General features: G+C 36.2%; 1 protein-coding gene across 3 annotated transcripts; it reads right to left on the bottom strand.

Annotated features, from left to right (window-relative positions):
- Positions 1-380: 380 nt before the first annotated feature.
- LOC114372568 (DNA glycosylase/AP lyase ROS1-like) lies at positions 381-18,480 on the bottom strand. 3 transcript variants are annotated; one of them, XM_028330202.1, is made up of 23 exons: positions 18,358-18,480; positions 18,198-18,272; positions 18,068-18,101; positions 17,406-17,984; positions 15,457-16,870; positions 14,465-15,210; positions 13,988-14,365; positions 13,165-13,255; positions 11,894-13,082; positions 11,726-11,805; positions 11,459-11,543; positions 11,296-11,387; positions 11,155-11,223; positions 11,005-11,041; positions 10,838-10,920; positions 10,062-10,535; positions 9,769-9,805; positions 9,629-9,686; positions 9,330-9,472; positions 9,120-9,185; positions 8,910-9,024; positions 8,785-8,823; positions 1,389-1,886 (listed from the first exon to the last, which is right to left on the bottom strand). In XM_028330202.1, exons 4-23 carry the CDS (start codon positions 17,812-17,814, stop codon positions 1,693-1,695), a joined length of 5,799 nt encoding a protein of 1,932 aa, XP_028186003.1. In that variant the 5' UTR covers positions 17,815-17,984; positions 18,068-18,101; positions 18,198-18,272; positions 18,358-18,480; the 3' UTR covers positions 1,389-1,692. The 3 variants fall into 3 exon arrangements, with proteins under 3 accessions (XP_028186002.1, XP_028186003.1, XP_028186001.1); XM_028330200.1 differs by having other exon boundaries at positions 14,465-16,870; positions 17,406-17,837; positions 17,948-17,984; XM_028330201.1 differs by lacking the exon at positions 1,389-1,886 and adding an exon at positions 381-559 and having other exon boundaries at positions 14,465-16,870; positions 18,358-18,465.
- Positions 18,481-20,457: the final 1,977 nt, after the last annotated feature.

Raw genomic sequence — 20,457 nt, 5'->3', positions numbered from 1 at the left:
AAATACCCATAACACACACTAAGCAATAATATAAGATTGAATACAATTACAAATAATAAAATTGGTACGTGTGTAATCATTACGTATGTAAATATCCTCCATAAATAAAGTATTGTTTTGAAAAGAAGAAATGGGTTCGGGTTCCATGAATCTGAACCTGAAGTTGTCATGGATGTGATTAGTTTGTTAATACTTGCTCTTTAATATTATTTTAAGTCAATGTGAAATTAACCTTCATAATATTAAAAAAATTATCATATTATAACATAATTAATAGATAATTTTATTCTTATTTAAATTATAACTTCAGTTCCTAACTTGTCTATATGAAAAAAAAAATATAGTTAAAAGAAATCAATTTTTAAATAAACCTTTGTACAATGGATGATTAGTCTTGACTTTTGGCAGAAATATTTTTATTCACACAAAAATAAAATAATAATAAAACAAAAAAGTAAAGATTAGAGCAAAGCCTCCGGTCCGCAACGGTAACCATGATTTGATTGGAAATTGGAAATAGAATGATGAGTGACGCATTGATGATTCGTCCAACCCCAGCCTGCTTCAAGTGAGCGGAAAATCTTTAATTATTGAAATTGAAGCTTAAAAAAAGAGAGGGTTACTTTTGTTGAGATTATGATTATAATTTTTCACAGGTTTTAATTTTTATCTCAAAGTCCAAAGACCGAAGCTGTATTCCTTCTACATTTATCAGCTCATCAGATTCAGAAAAATAATAAACTAAAAGAATAAAAAAAAAACTTTATTTTATTTTATACAACTGGAATTGAAATTTCACGCGGACGGTTTTTGAGGATCATATGTTACCTCTCATTATGTAACTTTATGTTCCTGCAATTTCAAGTTTTCATGATTTTCAACATTTTTATTTATTTACTGATGATCACATGTTTTGAAAATCATACAAAAACATTTTTTATTTAAATAAAAAAGTTCAACAAAGTGACTTCATCCCATGCCTATACTCTATGCTAATAATTTACTGTTCCTCCTGCAAAACCTTTTGAGTTGAAATTAGGTTTTTCCTATTCAATGTTTGTGTTGATTATTGGTTACTTGTATATTTATGTAAGTATGTTCATGATTTTAGATGAAGTAATTAATAATTGAATATTACTATTAACTTGATAGGTTTTCATAAGATCTTAGAAAGCTTGTGTGCGATGTATTTTTTTTTTTTTTCTTCCAATTGTTTGAAGGCTATTATGTTGCTAATTTTAATGTGTCTTGAATGATTTCTGAGCGAGATAGGATTGTTTCTGTTTATATTAGAATGAGAATTTGGATTAGTGAGTTAATACAGAGAGGACAGTATTGCATTTTAATCTTTGTTATATTGTCTTTAAAATTATGATGAAGACGCATGATTGATGTAGATGTTGTTGGTGAAGTGGGGAGGCATAATTTAATTCTAAAACATTCTAAGTGTACATCAGCAGGGATTGGGGGAGAAAGTACTTGGCCTCTCATATGGCTCACACTCCCCTTCACATAATCTTCCTTTTTGGAAACAAGAAACTAAAGCCTAAGTTCTACCAATAGTACATTATTGGGGGTCCTAATCTGGAAAAACTGCTCAGTCTCTGAGCACGATAAAAAGTAAAATGAAATAATGACTTTGTCATTTTATGCATGCAACTGGGCAACACAGCATGGGATGATGAAAAATGCTCATTTGTCTCTGTTGGCAATCAATTCCGGCTGTTCTGGATTTGGTTTGGATGCTCGTGATTTTGCTGAATTCGACTCCTTTTTTGCTTTCTCTTTGGTCTTGGCGGCCAACTTGCTAGCTGGGAAATGTAGTCTAGCCATCAGAGGGCGGGGTGCTCGTGCTTCCCTGTCAAACCCCCGCACACAGATATACCCTGGAAAACATTTTTTTTCATTTCTTTAGACAGGTTATGTTATTTGGATACCTGCTTTTCTATTCAGCTATGACATGGCTCCCCCCAATTAATTTACTTTCTTTCCTTTTCAAATTAATAGTAATACACTCCTATATTTTATATTTGAATAGTGATGCTTTCACTTCTTTACTTTCTCAATTAGACATTCATATATTCCCTCTCTTTTTCCTTTTCAGATCTACATTTCACATATTATCTTGCAACTAGTTGAAAAAAAAATTCTGTCAACCATCTCAAACTAGTGTTTATCTTTATTTGTTTAGTTAATCTATATCTACTTATCTTTTTTCTATATCTCTAAATTAGAATTTAATAATTTTTTGGAAAGAGATTGTTAAAAATTAAAAATAACATAAAAATTTTAAATTATTCATTATAAATCTAAAATATAATTCAGAGATTTAAAATATATATTTTTTATGAATTTAATTACAATATAACTTGTATATTAATTTTTTTATTATCATTGCATTATTTACCAGTTTTATTATATAAGTTATATTAGCAGGTACGTTGCACTAGTATATTAGTGATAAATGATAATAATAAAAAACCAGCAAGGCAGCTAGAGCTTAAATTTTTTTAGTACAATGATGCAGCTCGTAATTTGTATTTTAAAGTAGTATTTCGTATTTATATAGAAGAGTTCACGATATAGTTTAAGGTCAGAAAAGTAAGGAGCCAATATAGTGTCATATACAGAAGGGTATGGAAATAAGATGACTGCGAGTTTGTCAAAAATCTATGATAAGATAAACACACATTGAAAGTATTCGAATATGTCTGAGTATGCATGCTAGAGTGCGCATGAATCTTCCACTAGGAGAAGAGAATATGGATAATAGAAGTCTGACAAAGAAAATAAGAAATGACTGAGAAAGTAAGGAAACAAGGTTTCTAGAATTATTCGATGAAGTGGGTTTAGAATGGACTGCGATGGGCGATGGCACAAGGGAATTGCTATCAAGGGTTTCAGTTACCGTTTGAGGAGTTTTGATACCAGAAGTACATTGGTAAATAGTGCAAGTTGTCAATTAGACTTCGTTAGTCACAAAATGCTTCTGGATGAGATGAAGACAACAAACAAGTTGTTACACCAATAATTTACTCTACTAAGTAGGTTGTTTCATATCTTTCTCTTTGGTTATGGATGCAAGTTATGTTTTTGGCTGGTTTGCTAGTTATCTTTGATATTGTTAGCACACTGTTGTTAACCTAAATCAACAAAGCAAGCTTTAGCAGAACTTACAAATTATAGAAGCATGTGCATATATAATGCTTGCACAATTAACCTAAAAGCTATAGATCATGTGAGGTTGAAAGGAACAGCAAAAAATAACACAGTAGTAGAGAATTAAAGAGATCAACAACAGAAAATGGTATGTAAGTATGGTGTATAGTATTATTCACGATTTGATGCTAACACCCTGCTTGAATAGCCAGAGTATTCCAGAGCTAATGCTCCTTTTCTGTTACTATTTTTCAGATGTATTTTTCAATAATCCCCCCCTGCAACATGCTCTCCCTCTAATACCTCATAACTGCATCACATGGGTCCCTTGTCCACCTCACCAACTAATATTCCCTTTCTACCCTTGACCCCACTTTGTTTCTTCTAGTATATACTTTCCACTGAGTAGCAGGCCTATATTTTCCCACTAATTCAGGCCCATTAGACAGCACCCTATCACTGCCCTCCCCATCAGCTACAGCCTTGTCCTCAAGGCTGAAAAAGGGAAATTGACTTCTCATCGCATCTTCATTTACCCATGTAGTATCCTCTTCAGCTCGACCCTTCCATTTGACTAGAAATTGCCTTGTCACATCATCCCCTTCACGGATATCTCTAGTGGCCAAAATAGCTTCAGGCTCCTCCACATCCGCATCCTCAACTCCTAATTCAGCAGGGAGTTCTGGTTCCACCGTATAACTACCAACAGCCTTTTTTAATTGAGAAACATGGAAAACATAGTGAATTCTTGCAGATTCGGGCAACTTTATCCTATAAGACACTACACCAACTCTCTCCAATATGGGATAAGGGCCAAAATACCTCGGTGCTAACTTTTGGTTTATCCTTCTAACTACAGTTTGCTGCCGATGGGGTCTCAACTTCAAAAAGACCCATTCTCCCACCTCGAAGGTCAAATCCCTCCTCTTTCTATCTGCATATTTCTTCATCTGCTGCTGCGCCCTAAGCAAGTGATGCTTAAGTTGCCTCAAAGCTTCATCTCGATCTACTAACTCGGCAGCCACAGCTTCAACCCTTGTTTCTCCTTGTGTAAAACGAATTATGGTGGGAGGTTTTCGACCGTAAACTACCTCAAAAGGTGTAGTTCCAATAGATACATGGTAGGAAGTATTATACCATAATTCAGCCCAAGACACCCAATACGACCAGTTTTTGGGCTGCTCCGATGCAAAACAACGCAAATAAGCCTCAAGACATCTTTTCACCACTTCGGTTTGGCCATCCGTTTCCGGGTGATAAGAGGAACTCATCTTCAAAACTGTTCCTTGTAGCCGAAATAGCTCCTTCCAAAATAAACTAACAAATAGAGGATCTCGGTCACTAACAATGGATTGTGGCACTCCATGTAACCGGACAATCTCCTTGGTAAACACCTCAGCTATTTTCTTGGCTGTATAAGGGTGCTTGAGGGGTATGAAGTGTCCATACTTTGATAATCTGTCCACAACAACAAAAAGTGCTTCAAACCCCTTAGATTTAGGAAGACCGGTGATGAAATCTAGGGAGATGTCTTCCCAAATTTGGTCCGGAATTGGCAATGGTTGGAGCAGTCCCGCGGGGGACATCGCAACATATTTTTGCCGCTGGCAAATGTCACAGCTTCGCACAAAGTCTTGTATAGATCTCTTCATCCCAACCCAATACAAGTTCCCAGCTATTCTGCGATAAGTTCTGAGAAATCCTGAGTGCCCCCCTGTTGGAGATGAGTGAAACTCTTGCAATAACAGAGGAATATACACTGAATTTGCAGCCAGCACCAACCTGTTATGGTAAAACAAGTTCCCTTTTTGCAAACTGAATTATGGATGAACATTCGGGTCCTGTGACAACTCTTCAATGATTTTTTTTAATTCTTCATTTTCTCTTACTTCCTTTTGAACCTCTGCTAGTTGTAACCAAATTGGAAAAGTGGTAAGGCTCCTCAATTCACTATCTCCATACAGCCTTGATAAGGAATCAGCCGCTTTATTCTCCAAACCGGGCTTATACACTACCTCAAATTGGTAGCCTAACAACTTGGCTAGCCAATTTTGTTGATCAGCTGTAGTAATTCTCTTTTGCAACAAATATTTAAGGCTCTTTTGATTTGAATAAACAACAAACTTCCTTCCCAGCAGATACGGTCTCCAATGCTGCACCGATAACACTAAGGCCATCAACTCTTTCTCATATGTTGACTTTGCTAAATTTCCTTCAGATAAGGCCTTGCTGAAATAGGCAATCGGTCTTTTCTTTTGAACCAAAACAGCCCCAACTCCTCTTCCCGAAGCATCACACTCAATCTCAAAAGGTTGAGTAAAATCCGGTAGAGCCAAAACCGGAGAAGTTGTCATCACCCTTTTTAGTTCCTCAAAGGCATGCAACGCTTCTGGCCCCCACTTAAATCCTTCTTTTTTTGTGAGTTCGGTCAAAGGCTTGGCTATTTTCCCATAATCTTTGACAAATTTTCTATAGTATCCTGTCAACCCCAAAAAACCCTTAACTCCCTTCAGACTTTGAGGAATTGGCCAATTTACCACACTCTTTACCTTAGCCGGATCTACCGCTACACCCTTCTCCGAAATAATATGGCCAAGATATTCCACTTGAGTATCACCAAAAACACATTTCTTCGTATTGGCTATAAATCTCTTTTCTTGTAACACCTCTAAGATTTGCCTTAAATGCTGCATATGTTCACCCCACTCTCTACTATATACCAATATATCATCAAAAAATACTAGAACAAACCTTTTCAAAAAGGGCTTGAAGATTTGGTTCATAGTTGCTTGGAACGTTGCCGGGGCATTTGTCAAACCAAATGACATGACTAAAAATTCATAATGCCCTTCATGTGTCCGGAAAGCGGTCTTGTGCACATCCTCCTCCTTTACCCTTATTTGATGGTAGCCCGATTTCAAATCGATCTTTGAGAAGTATTTGGCCCCATGGAGCTCATCCAACAACTCCTCTACCACCGGAATGGGAAATTTATCTGGTATGGTTATTTTATTAAGTTCCCGATAGTCCACACGCATCCTCCATGCACCGCCTTTCTTCTTAACTAATATGACAGGGCTAGAGAAAGGACTTGAGCTACACCTAATAATGCCCTGCTCCAACATAGAGTTCACCTGATTCTCTATCTCACTTTTGTGATGAAAAGGATATCTATACGGTCTCACATTGACCGAAGAAGCCCCTTGATGCAACTCTATGGAATGAACATTGTCCCTCTTTGGTGGTAATCCTTCTGGTTCTTTAAAAACTTCCTTATAATCAGCTAGCATGTGGTTTAAATCCTGCTGCTCCTGCGCCTTCAATTCACCACGAGGAGTCATATCAAATTCTATTTCACCAGCTTCCAACAAACTATGCAGGGAAGAGTTTGAAGATTCAGACAAGGCTTTAATGCCTTGTAGTTCCACCATTTTCCCTTGCCAAGGGAAACTCAAACTCATGCTCTTCCAATCAAAGGTGACTTTGCCAAATCGTCTCATCCACGTTGCTCCCAATATCACATCAAGATCTCCCAATTCCAACACAAGGGCATCTATCCGGGTTAAGATTCTAACTCCACATTTCTGCACTTTCCCATGGTCTTTACTCGGTGACCATCGCCCAATTTCACTCCTACCGCCGCTGTTGATTCCACTATTAATCCCAGCGCCGTTGCCACCTTTGGGTCAATAAAACAGTGACTTGCCCCACTGTCCACCAATACTTCAATTTGGACCTCACCCAACTTCCCTTTAAGTTTCATAGTAGCCGGTTGACCCCTGGTGCTCATCATCTCTTTAGTTTCAAATAACCCCAAAGCATTACATTCAATAACTTCCTCCTCTTCATCTTCTAGCACTTCTACGACAATCACTTCTCTTTCTTCATTAACCTGTTCATCATCTCCTAGGATAAGTAATCGAAGATGCCTCTCCTTACACTGATGTAAAGGATGAAATTTCTCTCTGCAACGAAAACATAAGCCCTTGCTTTTCCTATCCATCAATTCAGAATAGGGCAAATGCTGAACCCCTCTGCTGCGAGGTCCTCCTTCACAACCCGAGTTGGCACGGTAGTAAGAGTTCGAACCTCCCATGGAGTTCTGAGAGTTCGAATTGCCTCCTAGGTGAGAGTTACTCCCAGACTGGGCAGATATTTTTGGAGAAACAGGCCCCGTAACATTGCTACTGCGATTTGGGCTTGGGTTGTAAGTTGACCCGAATCCACTCCTTTGACCCGACTTAAAACCCGATCCCGTTCTCCCCCTTTCATACAAATTATACGACACATCTCTTTCCTTTGTCCATCTTCTTCCAAAATCATTCAGCCTCTGTGAACGAAAACCCCTTATCTCCACCTCAATATCCCGCGCCATTTTCATGGCTTGAAGCCGGTTTTGAGGATTTAGGGTTCTGACCTTTACCCGAATTTCTGGTTTGAGACCTCCAACAAAATATCCCAAATATTGTTCCTCCGGCAAACGATTCACTTGAGAAGAGAGGAATTCGAATTCAAATATGTACTCTTCCACTTCTCCCTCCTGGTGCAAGTCTTTCAATTCTTCAAAAGGATTATCACACCTTCGGCCTCCGTAACGATCAACCATCATCTTCTTCAATTTATCCCATGTCAGATTATCCTCTGTTTCTGTCAATAAGTTGAACCAATGGATGGTAGCTCCTTCCATACATATCTTTGCCAAACGGATCTTCACATCCTCCGAAGAGCCATGTATCTCAAAGTAGGTCTCAGCTCTTGTGATCCATCCAACCGGGTCACCACCATCAAAAGAAGGAAGTTCCACCTTCTTGACCGTCATTCTGAATTCAGAGTTCTCATCCGCCGACACCGATGAAATCCCTTCTGAACTCGGTGGGTTTCGCATTCTAGCAAATTCCTCCATCATCACCTTTTGGAACTCCTCCATCCTCAGTCGGAACGATTCCTCCAGCATTAGCATCCGTCCCTCCAAAGCGTCAACCCTCTCGTTCATTCTCGTAGTCATGGACTAGATCCACGCTAGCTCCTCCTCGTCAGTATCCAGCAGGTTGGACCAGTGAAAGGAACAGCAAAAAATAACACAGTAGTAGAGAATTAAAGAGATCAACAACAGAAAATGGTAAGTATGGTGTATAGTATTATTCACGATTTGATGCTAACACCCTGCTTGAATAGCCAGAGTATTCCAGAGCTAATGCTCCTTTTCTGTTACTATTTTTCAGATGTATTTTTCAATAATCCCCCCCCCCTGCAACATGCTCTCCCTCTAATACCTCATAACTGCATCACATGGGTCCCTTGTCCACCTCACCAACTAATATTCCCTTTCTACCCTTGACCCCACTTTGTTTCTTCTAGTATATACTTTCCACTGAGTAGCAGGCCTATATTTTCCCACTAATTCAGGCCCATTAGACAGCACCCTATCAGAGGTGGCATATTATGGTCGCATGATGGCATTCATAGTGTTTTAACAAATAAGGTGGTAGAAGTGCATTTATTTAGTCGATCCTGTAGTATGTCTAAAAAATGCAAATTAGTGGTGTTAATCACACCAATAAAAACTGGCTAAAGTAGGATATTCAGTTAACAAAGCAGGATTACATTCTGTGTATTAAATCTTACCTCTCCAAAAGCATTGTTGAGTTTCTTGTGTTGTTAAACCTGATTGACAAAATTCATATATTCAATTTCATTGTTAATGCACAGTATTTATTTCTTACTTTTACAAAGAATTCTCAAGCCTTTACCTTTAAATATTGTTGTTACGGAGGTCCCAAAATATACTGTTCGCCTGTTGAGGTTCCAGATCCAACTTCGGGGCACACTAATTGGGTTGAGACTTGAGTCATGGTCAGCAAATACCTGGTTCAAATGATACAAGTTGGTAGTGCTTAAATTTCAATAAACAAGTATAAGAGAAAAAGAGATTCAGCAGTCTGAATTTCACATTATTTTACCTCATTGACTTGGAAATAGGTGCCATTCAGTGGAAAGCTCCCCCGCATAGCTGTTCGACAAGGTATCTGCTCATATTTATCATAAATTCAAGTCAGTCTATTATAATGCTTGAATTTCTATGCAGATGTGTTCCCTCCCCAGCCCCCATAATGTATAAGAATTAGTAAGCTACATATGGTTAAAACAATGATTTTGATAAGCATTCAGACCAGGAGTGTCCCTCTAACTATCTGAGAATTTGCTTCACGGAAACTGTTGCATGAGAAACATTCCTTCTCATTACAGAGTTGGCCACATTCTTCTTGAGAGCTGCAATTGCTTTCTGGTGGCTGTATAGAATTTGCGGTCTCACCTAATACAATAATTTATCCGGAAAAATGAGTTCGGAAAGACCAAAGCTGAAAGAAATCATTTCCCAACTTATTGTGCTGCTGCATGGAGCAGACAAAGACTATATCTAAATTCATCTGGTAGGAGACAAGGTAGTGAAATTGTTATTTTTGTCTACCTGGAGTCCATATAGCAAGAAGATATTTGCCTGGATCATCAGGCTCTCGTGTGTCCCACTGTAATGCACAAATAATTAATAAAAGATGAACATACAGGGTAAAGCATAGCTTTGATTAATAGATACATCAATTTACTAACCCCTTGTAGAAGAGGATGCGTATCTGGGAGTTCATAACTGTACAAGAGTAAACACAATCAACATAAATTGTTAGAAATTTCCCCTACGTTAGCATGGTGGTTGTGATGTCTGCTAAACTCTCTGGTTTTATTACATGCAAGATTCTTTTACACTCATATTTGAATATTGTTGGATTTATAATTGTGGACATGTAATTACTGATTTCTGGTCTTGCTTTTGTGGTAATTATTATGAAATCTCGATAGTGCACTCAATGTTATGTAGTTGGAGATGAGTTAGTTATTTTACTTACACACAATGCTCTGTTCGTAATCGGCCCACATTCTTTAGCTTGGGCATAGGAATGGAAGCAGCTTGTGGATTCAAAGCAACCAATGCCTTTGACATTTCACCTCCTTGAAGTTCCATATTTTCTTGCATGTAATTTTGTAAATTCAGAGTGAACTCTTCTATGTTAAGATTGATGGTTGGAATTTCACTTGAATCCTCATAGAAAGCATCCTCTATATCAGTTTGTGATTCTTGCAAGCATTCTGGCTCTGGAGTTCTGGGCTCTTCAATGATAGGTTGGCAAATATTTATTTCAAATTTTGATTCCAATTGTCTGCTCACTTCTGTTAGTTGAATTTCATCTTCTTGGGCTGTGTTCTCAGGTGGAGGCAAGTGCAACTGACTGATGATTTCAGATGGGTTCTGGTTAATCACACTATTTCCAGTTGTGCTAACTATACTCTTCTGCTCTGGTCCAGGCAGTGCAAACCTTGCACTGCATACAATATTGTTTATTTGTAATTGATCTATCATAACTTGCGATACATGCATATTATTGGGTTCAGTGTGGTATTGAGATCATTTTCAGTTATCACTTAAGTAAACATTTCTTAATTAAACCATTGTGATAAGGATAGAATGCAATAGTACTGTCATTATACTGAGGTAGCGAGTATTATATTTCTGGATATATGAACCTAGTATTTTGTCCGTCAAGATCCATACCTATTGCCCAACTATAATGCTTTCAGTGCCTTCTAGAGTTCTATATTTTGCAAAGAATTTTAATATACATACCTTGCAAATGCACTAGCAAAGTGTCTACATTCTGCTCTCATTGGGCATGCATTACAATTTGGTTTGCTTTTTGTACAGAAGACCTGCATTCATTGTAGTTTTTGTCCCAATCATAATGGGTTTTAGCTAAGTAAGGTCAGTCTCTTCCTTGAGAAAATGTAATTTACCTTTCCAAATGTAATCATCTGGTAATGTAGCTCATATCTGCAATATAACATTAAAAAAAAAGCAAAAAACAAAAACCTTTGCTAAACTTGCAGAAACAAAGAATTTATTTATATTTTATTTTTGCCAAGTAAATTGAAGAAAATCTTTACAGTGTTTCCTGATCTAGCTTGCACAGTCGAGGCCAGAGATATTTTTGTATTGACTCCAACACCGGGTACCTGCATAAGACAATGATATCAGTTCTTCGTATCAACAGAACTAATGCCTCATATTATTTATGAAGCACTCACAATTCTAGGAGATGCAACTGCAGTGACTCAGGCAGTGGCTGCAGAGGCACCCATCCCAGTCGTACGGCAATACGTCCGACATTTGTGTCTACCTGTTATACGTCAATAATTTATCAGATTTATTCCATATTGCTGTAATTGCTTACTACTTATTTCAACTTACCGGGAAGGCAAGATGGTGCAGTGTTAAAAGCCGCACGCATTCCACACTTTTCAATCCCAATCCTCTTATGCTGAGCAAGTATTCTCTGTATGTATGAAATCAATTTTTATTATGAATACATTGCCTACATGAAATAGGTCTATTCACTTGTGTGAGTTTGTTACTAGTGAATGAATTGAGAGAGTTCAGGATGTTGGTTTCTCCAATGAGAGTCAAGAAATGCTCACATTATTGCTTGTAAGTAGTTTAATCAACCACTGGACTTACTTTGCTTTGTCAGGTGGAACGTCTCTAAGCCATTCAAGGTCAATGCTTTCATGTTCTTCAACCAGTCGATTCAGGAAATTCTGCAGTGTATCATGTAATATAAGTTGCATTCATAGGCTGTCTGTCTCCAGAAAGTTAAAAGAAATATTTCATGGAATTTGATTGTACCTTAATACGTTCAGCAAGCCTGTTGTTCATGCCCCGTTCTTTGATGGTCTCAGCGATTTCACTGACATCTGCACATCTCACAGCATCCCAGTCCAAAGAATCCATGGTGTTTTCTGTCTTTTCTCTTTTGCCAGCCTTAGCCTGTGCATCAATTCTTAAACTATCCCAGTTAAAATCATCCTTTTTTTCTTTTCCTTGTTCCTTGGTCTTTAATTTTATTGGGGCAGAACTTATCTCATTGGTTCCATTCCTCGTGGCATTTTTTTGCTCACCAAGACCTGACCCCCTTTCTTTCTGCATAAGATCTTGAGTTTGTCCAGAAATGTTGAAAAAGCTTTGCTGCTGGTGATTGCTTTGTTCCCGAGGATGGACTTGAGATGCAATACTTTGAGAATGGGTAATTGCAACTTGGCCTGCAGGTTCTGTTGTTTGAAGACTAGATCTGTTCATGCCATTTTCATCCTTTTTCTTTAAGTCACTTGTTGATGCTTCTGTTTTGAAAGGATCAAAGCCGTTAACTTCAAGCATTCCTGAGTTTTCAATTGATTCGCTTTTTTGACTGTTATCTTCATAAAACTTGGTCGAACTAACCATTTCAAGGAGTTTACTGAAGGAAGTGTTGCTACCAAAATGGTTGTACTTTGCTGTGCTGGACAGAACTTCTACTTCTGAGTTGCTATCTGAGCATGATCCTATTTTCTCAGGATTTTGATCATTTGAAAAATCTCCAGATATTTGAGAGGAAAAAACAGAGCCTTGGGATGAAACTATGTCATTTAACTCTTTCCTATCACCATTGTAACATGATTTTTCTTCTCCTTCCTCAATTGTAGCACTAAGTATTCCACTCCTCGTAGGACTACAGTGTTCCTTAATATTCTTTTGAGGTAATTCTGACAATCTGGAGTTTGATTCATCTGTTAAGCTAATTACACTGCTGGGAGTTCCACAGGATTCATTGCTGTTGACGGCTTCTTTTTCTCCAGAATGTTCAGCCATATCTATTGTAGAAGTCTGGTCATAAACAGATTGATTCAATAATTTTACATCCCATTCTGTGCTCTCTTCCGGTTCCACTATATGCACTTGTGGTTCGTTGACTACCAGCCTTGTGTCTTCTTTATGGTGTCTTTTGCACATGCTGCTTGAATTTTTTGGAAATCGAGCAGCAAGGGACATGAATGCAGAGCTGTCAACATAGAATAGAAAATGTTGCTGTGGCATGTCATCATGTTATAAATTTGCCAAAATTAAGCTTGTATAGTTTATACCTGGAAAGATGGTCAGTGACATTTTGGGTGAGGAAAACTCCAACCACTGAATCCACAACTGATCCTTTCCATCGAGAAAATCGTCTGTCTCCTGTTGAATATGATTTATATTGGTAAATGAACTCAATGCAAGAAGCTCTTATTGTCTGAAGTTTTTCATTGTTCATGGGGTAGATTTTCTGCACATTGTTTTTTTTTTCAAGATAAAGTTGAAATTATTTTATTCTCTTCTAAGCTGTAACAACATCCTGAGGACATGGTTTCATTACACTATTTTAGTAAAGTGCTACATGTATCTTTAGTCAAATTAGATTGTGTCATTGAGGTTTATGAACATTACACCTGAAAAAAATATTTATGCTACTTATCTTTAAATTACTATGATGATTTGTTGCTTATAAGAGATTCTGAAGTTTATGTATGATGGATAAGATATAGGATGCTATTATATTTGTCTTGCCTTCAATCAATTTCAAGAAAAACCCTAATAGATGACCGCCAAAGTGTAGGTACTTAAATTTTTTAGACACTGAGAGTGGCCCTTGCATTGTTCTTGTGATATTATCACTGACCTAGGAAGTACAAATAATTTCATAATTCATGTTGTGGTGGTCTAGGGGACCTATTTTGTTTTATAGTTATTGGTGGGTCGGGTTTACCATCTACTTTTTTGGGAAGTAGGCAGACATAATATTTGTTATTCTTTTAAAGTGTAGTTTTGTTTTGCATCTTTCCTTTTCTCATTTCTTCCACTTCAATGATCACATAAGTTGGTGCCTAGCTAGAGGTGTGTGTCAAAGGTGAATAATGTCAAACATGATACCTTGTACAAGATGCATTCGTGCAATAAAAGAGTCGGCTCGTCCTCGGAACACATTTCGTTCTTCTTCCCACCACTTGGCCTTATCTTCATCTGTTCCATCAATGCCATGACTGTTTATATCTAACAGCAAAAGCTTCCACACTCTATCAGTCTCATCATCAAGGTTGACCTTTGGTCGTAGATGCTGTTTCTTAATGTGAAAGGGAACGATGACCCCATCTCCATGGATAAGGCTGTTTTTCTGTTTATAAGGGACAAGTGCATTCTCCTCATGAAATGCAAGGTCTCTGGCTTCTGCGTTTAAGTTTAGCTGTCTAAATTGCAATGTTAATGCATCAATATTGTTCATGGTGTTCCATAGTACTTCAGGAACAATGTCTGCAATGCAAAAAAAAAAAGAAAAAACCATGGTGGAATTATTTGTCCTTTGAGATTTATAGTGTTATTGACACAAAAATAAGGATTCAGTTCAAATACCTGATGGCTTCCCCATTGGCAGAGGGCAATTTTCCAATGTAAAATTATGGTGGTGTAGCATCTCATTTGTGGTAGAATGTGCTGAACTGGAAAGAACACTTTTCTTTCTATTCTGCCTCTTTTTTGTGGGTGGTGTACATGTCTCTGCAACTAAAGCACCAATTGCATCCCCAAATGTTTCTTTGCCAGGGACACCCACTTGTTTTGCTGTATAATTTGGTTCAGTATCACAGTTTCTAATTCTAGTTAGAGAACCACGATCACAAGTAGAGGTTTGAGATGTTTCTGCCAGCCTTTTCAAAGACAAGAGAAACTCGTTGAATGTTTGAGTATTATCAATACTTGTGGCTGGGACTCTAGCTGTATTATATCCAGAACCATAAGTCCAGCAGCTGGAGCTTGATGCATATGGATGTCCTAGAGCATCTTCCTGAGGGCATGTCAGTTGGACTTCTTTTGTTGCATTCCCCTTTTCGGTTCTCCTTTTCTTCTGTATTTTTGGAAACTGAAGGCAAAGGCTAGTGTGGTATGAGGGCAGTCCATTATATTGCACTCCAATCAGATTCAAGCTGCTGTCATCTGCACGATTAAAGGTACCAGAATGTTTTCTCTTTGAACCAACCATTTGTAACCCTATTGATGAACTTTGACTATTACTGATGTTTCCACCCCGAGCAGTTGCCCGGATTTTTTTGTTTTTCTTCTCTACAGAGTTGGCATTCAGCTTTGCCCCAGGGGAAGTGCATTTTGAAATAGACGTACTTAGGTGTTGGTATGAGGGCAGTCCATTATATTGCACTCCAATCAGATTCATGCTGCTGTCATCTGCACGATTAAAGGTATCAGAATGTTTTCTCTTTGAGCCAACCATTTGTAACCTTATTGATGAACTTTGACTATTACTTATGTTTCCACCCCAAGCAGTTGCCCGGCCTTTTTTGTTTTTTTTCTCTACAGAGTTGGCATTCAGCTTTGCCCCAGGGGAAGTGCATTTTGAAATAGACGTACTTGGGTGTTGGGTTTCCTCAGGTAATGACATGCAAATATTTACTGCCTCTTTCAACCAAGTGTCTTTATAGGTGGGACCTACTTTTCTTTCCTCCAACACCATATTTTCCTTCCCAATGTCCAAATCTAAATTTTCTCTGCCTACATTTCCGATATCAAAATTTAAGGATCTTCTCCATGACATGTTAGATTCAAGTATCATTGCTTCAGTCAATTCTGTCATTTCTGTTGGAGGAATAGGAGACGGATTCGATCCTTTTTTCCTCGCATTCTTCCTCTTGCCAGTCAAGTTTTCTTTTCTCTTTGTCCCCGGGAGTTTGATTTTTGAAGATGAACTTGGGGCTTGTGTGTCCTTAGGTAATGTCATGTCATCATTTAATGCCTGCTTCATGGAAGTGTTTAAATCATAGGCAAGGCCCACATTCATTTCCTTCATTACTACACCAATTTCACTGCCTGGATGCCCAGTTGGATTCTCTTTGACTGCATAACTTTGTTCACTTGCTCTTTCATCAAAATTTATGGACCCTGTGCATGATGTTTGGGCAGATGCAGACGTTGTTTCTTCAGTCAAATTTCCAGGAACTTCTATTGGAGGAGCAGAAGTCTTGTTCACTCCTTTCCTTTTCACATACTTCCTCTTCGGAGGTGGGTTTTCCTCTGGCTTTGTCCCTGAGCTTTTTCTTCCCGAAGATGTATTTAGGGCTTGTGTGTCTTCTGGTAGTGACATGTAACTGTTTGATGCCTGCTTCATGGAAGTGTTTAGATCAAATGCAGGACCTACATTTGTTTCTTGTACAAGAACACCATTTTCTTTTCCCAATAGCGTTCTTGTATTTTCTATGGCAGCAGAACTTTCATATGTTGTTCCTATGTCGAAATTTAAGGACCTTTTACAAGACATTTCTTTAGTCAATTCCCCAGTCTCTTCTGTTGGAGGAGTAGAAGTCTTGTTCAGTGCATTCTTTCTCACATACTTCCTCTTGACAGGTTGCTTTTCTTTTGATTGAACAGGCTTTGGGGTAGCTGGCTTCCGAGTTCTTTTGGGTTTGCCTTCTTTGATGACCTTGGGACGGTGCTTTCTTCTCCTTGGTTTTTGTTGTGGTGTTTTATTAAGATCAGTATCATGACTGCTTCCATTATCTGGGTTGTGATTCTCCTTCACTGGTGAAGAAACAGCAGCAAATTCCATGGCAGGGTCACAGAGTTCTTTGCTGTTTGGCGCTACATTATTGTCAAGCTTATTGGCAGTGACATTTCTCTCTTCCCTTCCTGGATCCTTTTCTTCCATATTGACTTGCATTGATGCTATTTGTCTGCTTTCTTCTTTGTTGGCATTGTCAAGTATATATGAGGTATCCTGTGAAGATTTCATGCTACAGCAAGCAATGTATGTTTCTGTGTCAAAAGAGAATATGCAAACAAGTGTAAGAGCAATATGATCCTAGCAAGACCAAGTCTGGAAATTAAAGCAGAAACTTATTGATAAGAAAATGGTGGATATTGTGCTTGTGGTGCAGAAGGTTTTATGAAATGCTATAGAGCAACATGATCTCAAGGTTGATAACCTTTAAGGAGAAAAATGCAGGCAAACATGCAAATAAAATCATTTTAGTCACAAACTAGTTTGAATGTATATTTAGAAATTACAAACTGATTTCCCATTCAGATTGTCCTCATTTCAATACAAAATGGATGATAATGGAAAAATATATAGTATGCGTAATATCTTATTCAAATTTATCAGGTATCCTCTAGCTGTTGCTACCTCTATTTTTTTTTATTCATCATCAGTGTTCTGTGTAAATTCTTAATTTACCTTGATACGAATACAATCGTTGCTAGTGCTCACTGAGTTCCAGTGAGATGTGGAGTGGAAAATTTAATGAAATGTCACATACCGAGAGTAGCAAGGACAAAAAATAGGACTTACCCTGAGGGTCTAGGACATTATCAAGGACGAGTGGAGGAACAAACGGATTCTTCAATCCATCATTATTCCCTTGTGTCACACTGATGTTCCTCGATTCAGCTTCAACCGCCAACAGTTGCTCACAGAACCCAAGTTTTCTGTAGCTGGAAACAGCATCCGAAACTATCTGTTCACAAGTTTTGCCACTGTAACCGGCAACATTTGACCCATCACCTGACCCACCAATTTTGTCTTGGCCAAGTGAAAATTCAGCACATGCAACTGCTCCATTTGCAAGATGATCCATTTGGTTTCTCTCCTCAGGCATGTAGATCGGCACTGGTTTCATAGGAACTGGCTTAATAGGTGGGCCGGGGCTCCAAGGAACCTCAACTTGTGTCTCCTTTCTGTCCATTTCCCCAACCTCCATTCACTCTTCCCCTTCAATCCTCACTGAAAAAGGTCAATAGGGAATATAATCAAAATTGCTTACTGGGACTATCTCAGGGTGCTCTCAGAAGCCCAATTTCCTGATAAAGGTCACAACTTTGTGCAATATTGACCTTTTCCTCTCTGGAAGGAGCATCTTCCCATTTGAACCTAAAAGAAATGTGAAATAAATGTGAATAAATATCAGAAATTGAAGAACAGGATCAAAGATAAAGATAGGTTTCTGTAATTACCTCTATGACAGGGGTAACCGCTCCAGCAGAGTAACTGCAGAGGGGATAGAAGAATTTGTTTATACCCACTTAATTAATTAATATTAAAAAAAACACCAACCCAATTGGTGGACTATGGAAAGCAACAAACCAGAAACCAGATACTTGTTGATAGATTTATTGATTATTTTTCTGTTTGGAAAATCCCTCCAGAATTTCTTTTATGCTGCAAATCAAAATCGAAATTAAAACAGATATGAGATATGAAAGCGGTTACATAGAATCAAAATATGTGGGGCTAAGTTAAGTACCAAGTTGCTGTTGTAAGTATCTGAGGGAAGCCAGCAGAACAAGAGAGAAGTAACACGAATTCTATGTGCCTGTGTATGTATCCAGAAGATAGGTTTCATTTCTTCTATGATGCATTGGTTGAAGAAATCAACATTTAAAGTACACGATTTATTAGATGTACTTTTAATTTTTTTTTAAGTTATTGTTCACCGAGAAGTTGTAATCACAGAAATACCAAAAAAAAAAAATATTTTTCACACACATGCATAACTTTTTCATACGTAATGCATGCATGCATAAAATTATGCATGCATGCGATTTTATTTTAGAATTTAATTTTCATACACAGTTAATAAATTTTTTGATTGAAAATTTATTATTAACTAACAAGTGTATAAGAACACGCAAGAAAATAATATTATTTATATATTTTTCATAAGTGACACATGCATATAATTTATTTTAGAATTTAATTTTTATATATTATTGTGATATCAATTATCATAATGTTAATTAAGGAATATTTTAATTATTAAACTTTTAAAAAGTGTTTTAAATTTATATATATGGTCATGAATTTAAAGATTTTGTAAAATACATACATTGAATGTTTACTTTTATTCTTTTTATTTTTTCATAAATAGTAAATGTGTTATTTATTATGACCATGAGTTTCTCTTTATCATCATGTAAAAAGAGACACTTTCTCTGTTTTATTATCATTTTCATTTTAAATTATTTTACACATATTAATAAAAATTAATAATAAATAAAAGAAAATAAAAAATTTATAAAATTAATATTATAAGAGATATAAAAAAATAAAATAATTATTATTTTTGAAAAATTTCTTATTCGTACACAATTATCAATTATTATTATTATGGAACAAACAGTAAATTCTGCAAGTTAGGTTGTGTTTCCATTTTTTTTTAGAATATTGTATTAACTTTTTACAAATTAAAAGCAAACTAAAAAAATCTGTTTGAAAAAAATTATTTTTCAAAACTAATTTAATTCGATCTTTAAAACTGAAACATTTCTGTTTTTTTTTTATAAAAAAAAGAAAAATAAAGAAAAACATATGTAAACAAGAAAATAAATATATTTTAAACATAATACTTAATGAATATTTATTTTCTTATTTTGTTTTAGGAAATATTTTTAAGACTATTTTATAAAACAGTTTTAAAAATTATAAATAAAATTAAACACGATCAAATGTCCATAATCCATTTAATAAAATGACTTAATTTTACTTTGGTTCGTGTATGTAGTGATTAAGCAACTTTTTGCTTGTTATAATAAGTAATAATAAGACATTAACAAAACAACAAATTAGCATACTCGCAGAGAAAAAACTATAAAGGGGAAACATGAACAAAAAAATTTACAAACATTTTACACAATTAACTATAGGATTAATTCTGCAATTGTCTTCAATGAAATTGTCAAACTTTTACAACGTGATTGGAAGACATCTTGATGAGGGATGCTTTTTTTTAAAAAAAAAATTGTTGAGATGAAATTAAGCTTTATAAAATCAATAAAAATAAGAAAAAAATTCTACTTTGAACAACCAGTCTTAAAAAGAGAATCTAGATTTCAAACTAATATAATTCTTAATAATATTATTTATGCGCTAATTAATTTAAAAATAATAAGCGTATGAAGTTAATTTAAAATATATGATTAAAAGAACTATCTTTTTATTTTACTATGATTAATGTAATATCTATTCATATTTAATCCTTATTTATTAAAATGATTGAATTTACCGTTTAAAAAGAATATTTTGTGATCACCAAATAATAGAGTGAAAGTGTCTTCAAGGGCTTACTAGAAGAAAAAAATTATATATTTTAAATTTTACATAATTATCTATGGTAAGTTTGTTAACTTTAAAAATAATTATTTTAAAATAATTTAAATATTAATTTATGATTAAGTAATCGTGTAAAAATTATATTGTAAAACGTTAAAATCTTAATAAAATGTTCGATTCATGTAATGTATAGATTTTTTTAGTAAATTAGATAGAGAAGTCAAGTTTCTTCTTGCAATAATATTTTAGATAAAAATAAGTGTGGCTATTATAATATTAGGAAATCATAGCTTCT

This window comes from Glycine soja, chromosome 10 (genome assembly GCF_004193775.1).
Source record: "Glycine soja cultivar W05 chromosome 10, ASM419377v2, whole genome shotgun sequence".
In the NCBI taxonomy this organism is placed as follows: Eukaryota; Viridiplantae; Streptophyta; class Magnoliopsida; order Fabales; family Fabaceae; genus Glycine; species Glycine soja.
This window is presented reverse-complemented; position numbering and strand designations above follow the sequence as displayed.

Excerpts from the sequence above, each read along its gene's own strand:
- LOC114372568 (XM_028330200.1), bottom strand. The coding sequence starts at position 17,814 with ATGGAGGTTGGGGAAATGGACAGAAAGGAGACACAAGTTGAGGTTCCT. Across the intron at positions 11,388-11,458 it reads TGCACCATCTTGCCTTCCCG|GTAGACACAAATGTCGGACG; the intron begins GTAAGTTGAAAT and ends GACGTATAACAG. Across the intron at positions 9,473-9,628 it reads TCTTGCTATATGGACTCCAG|GTGAGACCGCAAATTCTATA; the intron begins GTAGACAAAAAT and ends TTATTGTATTAG.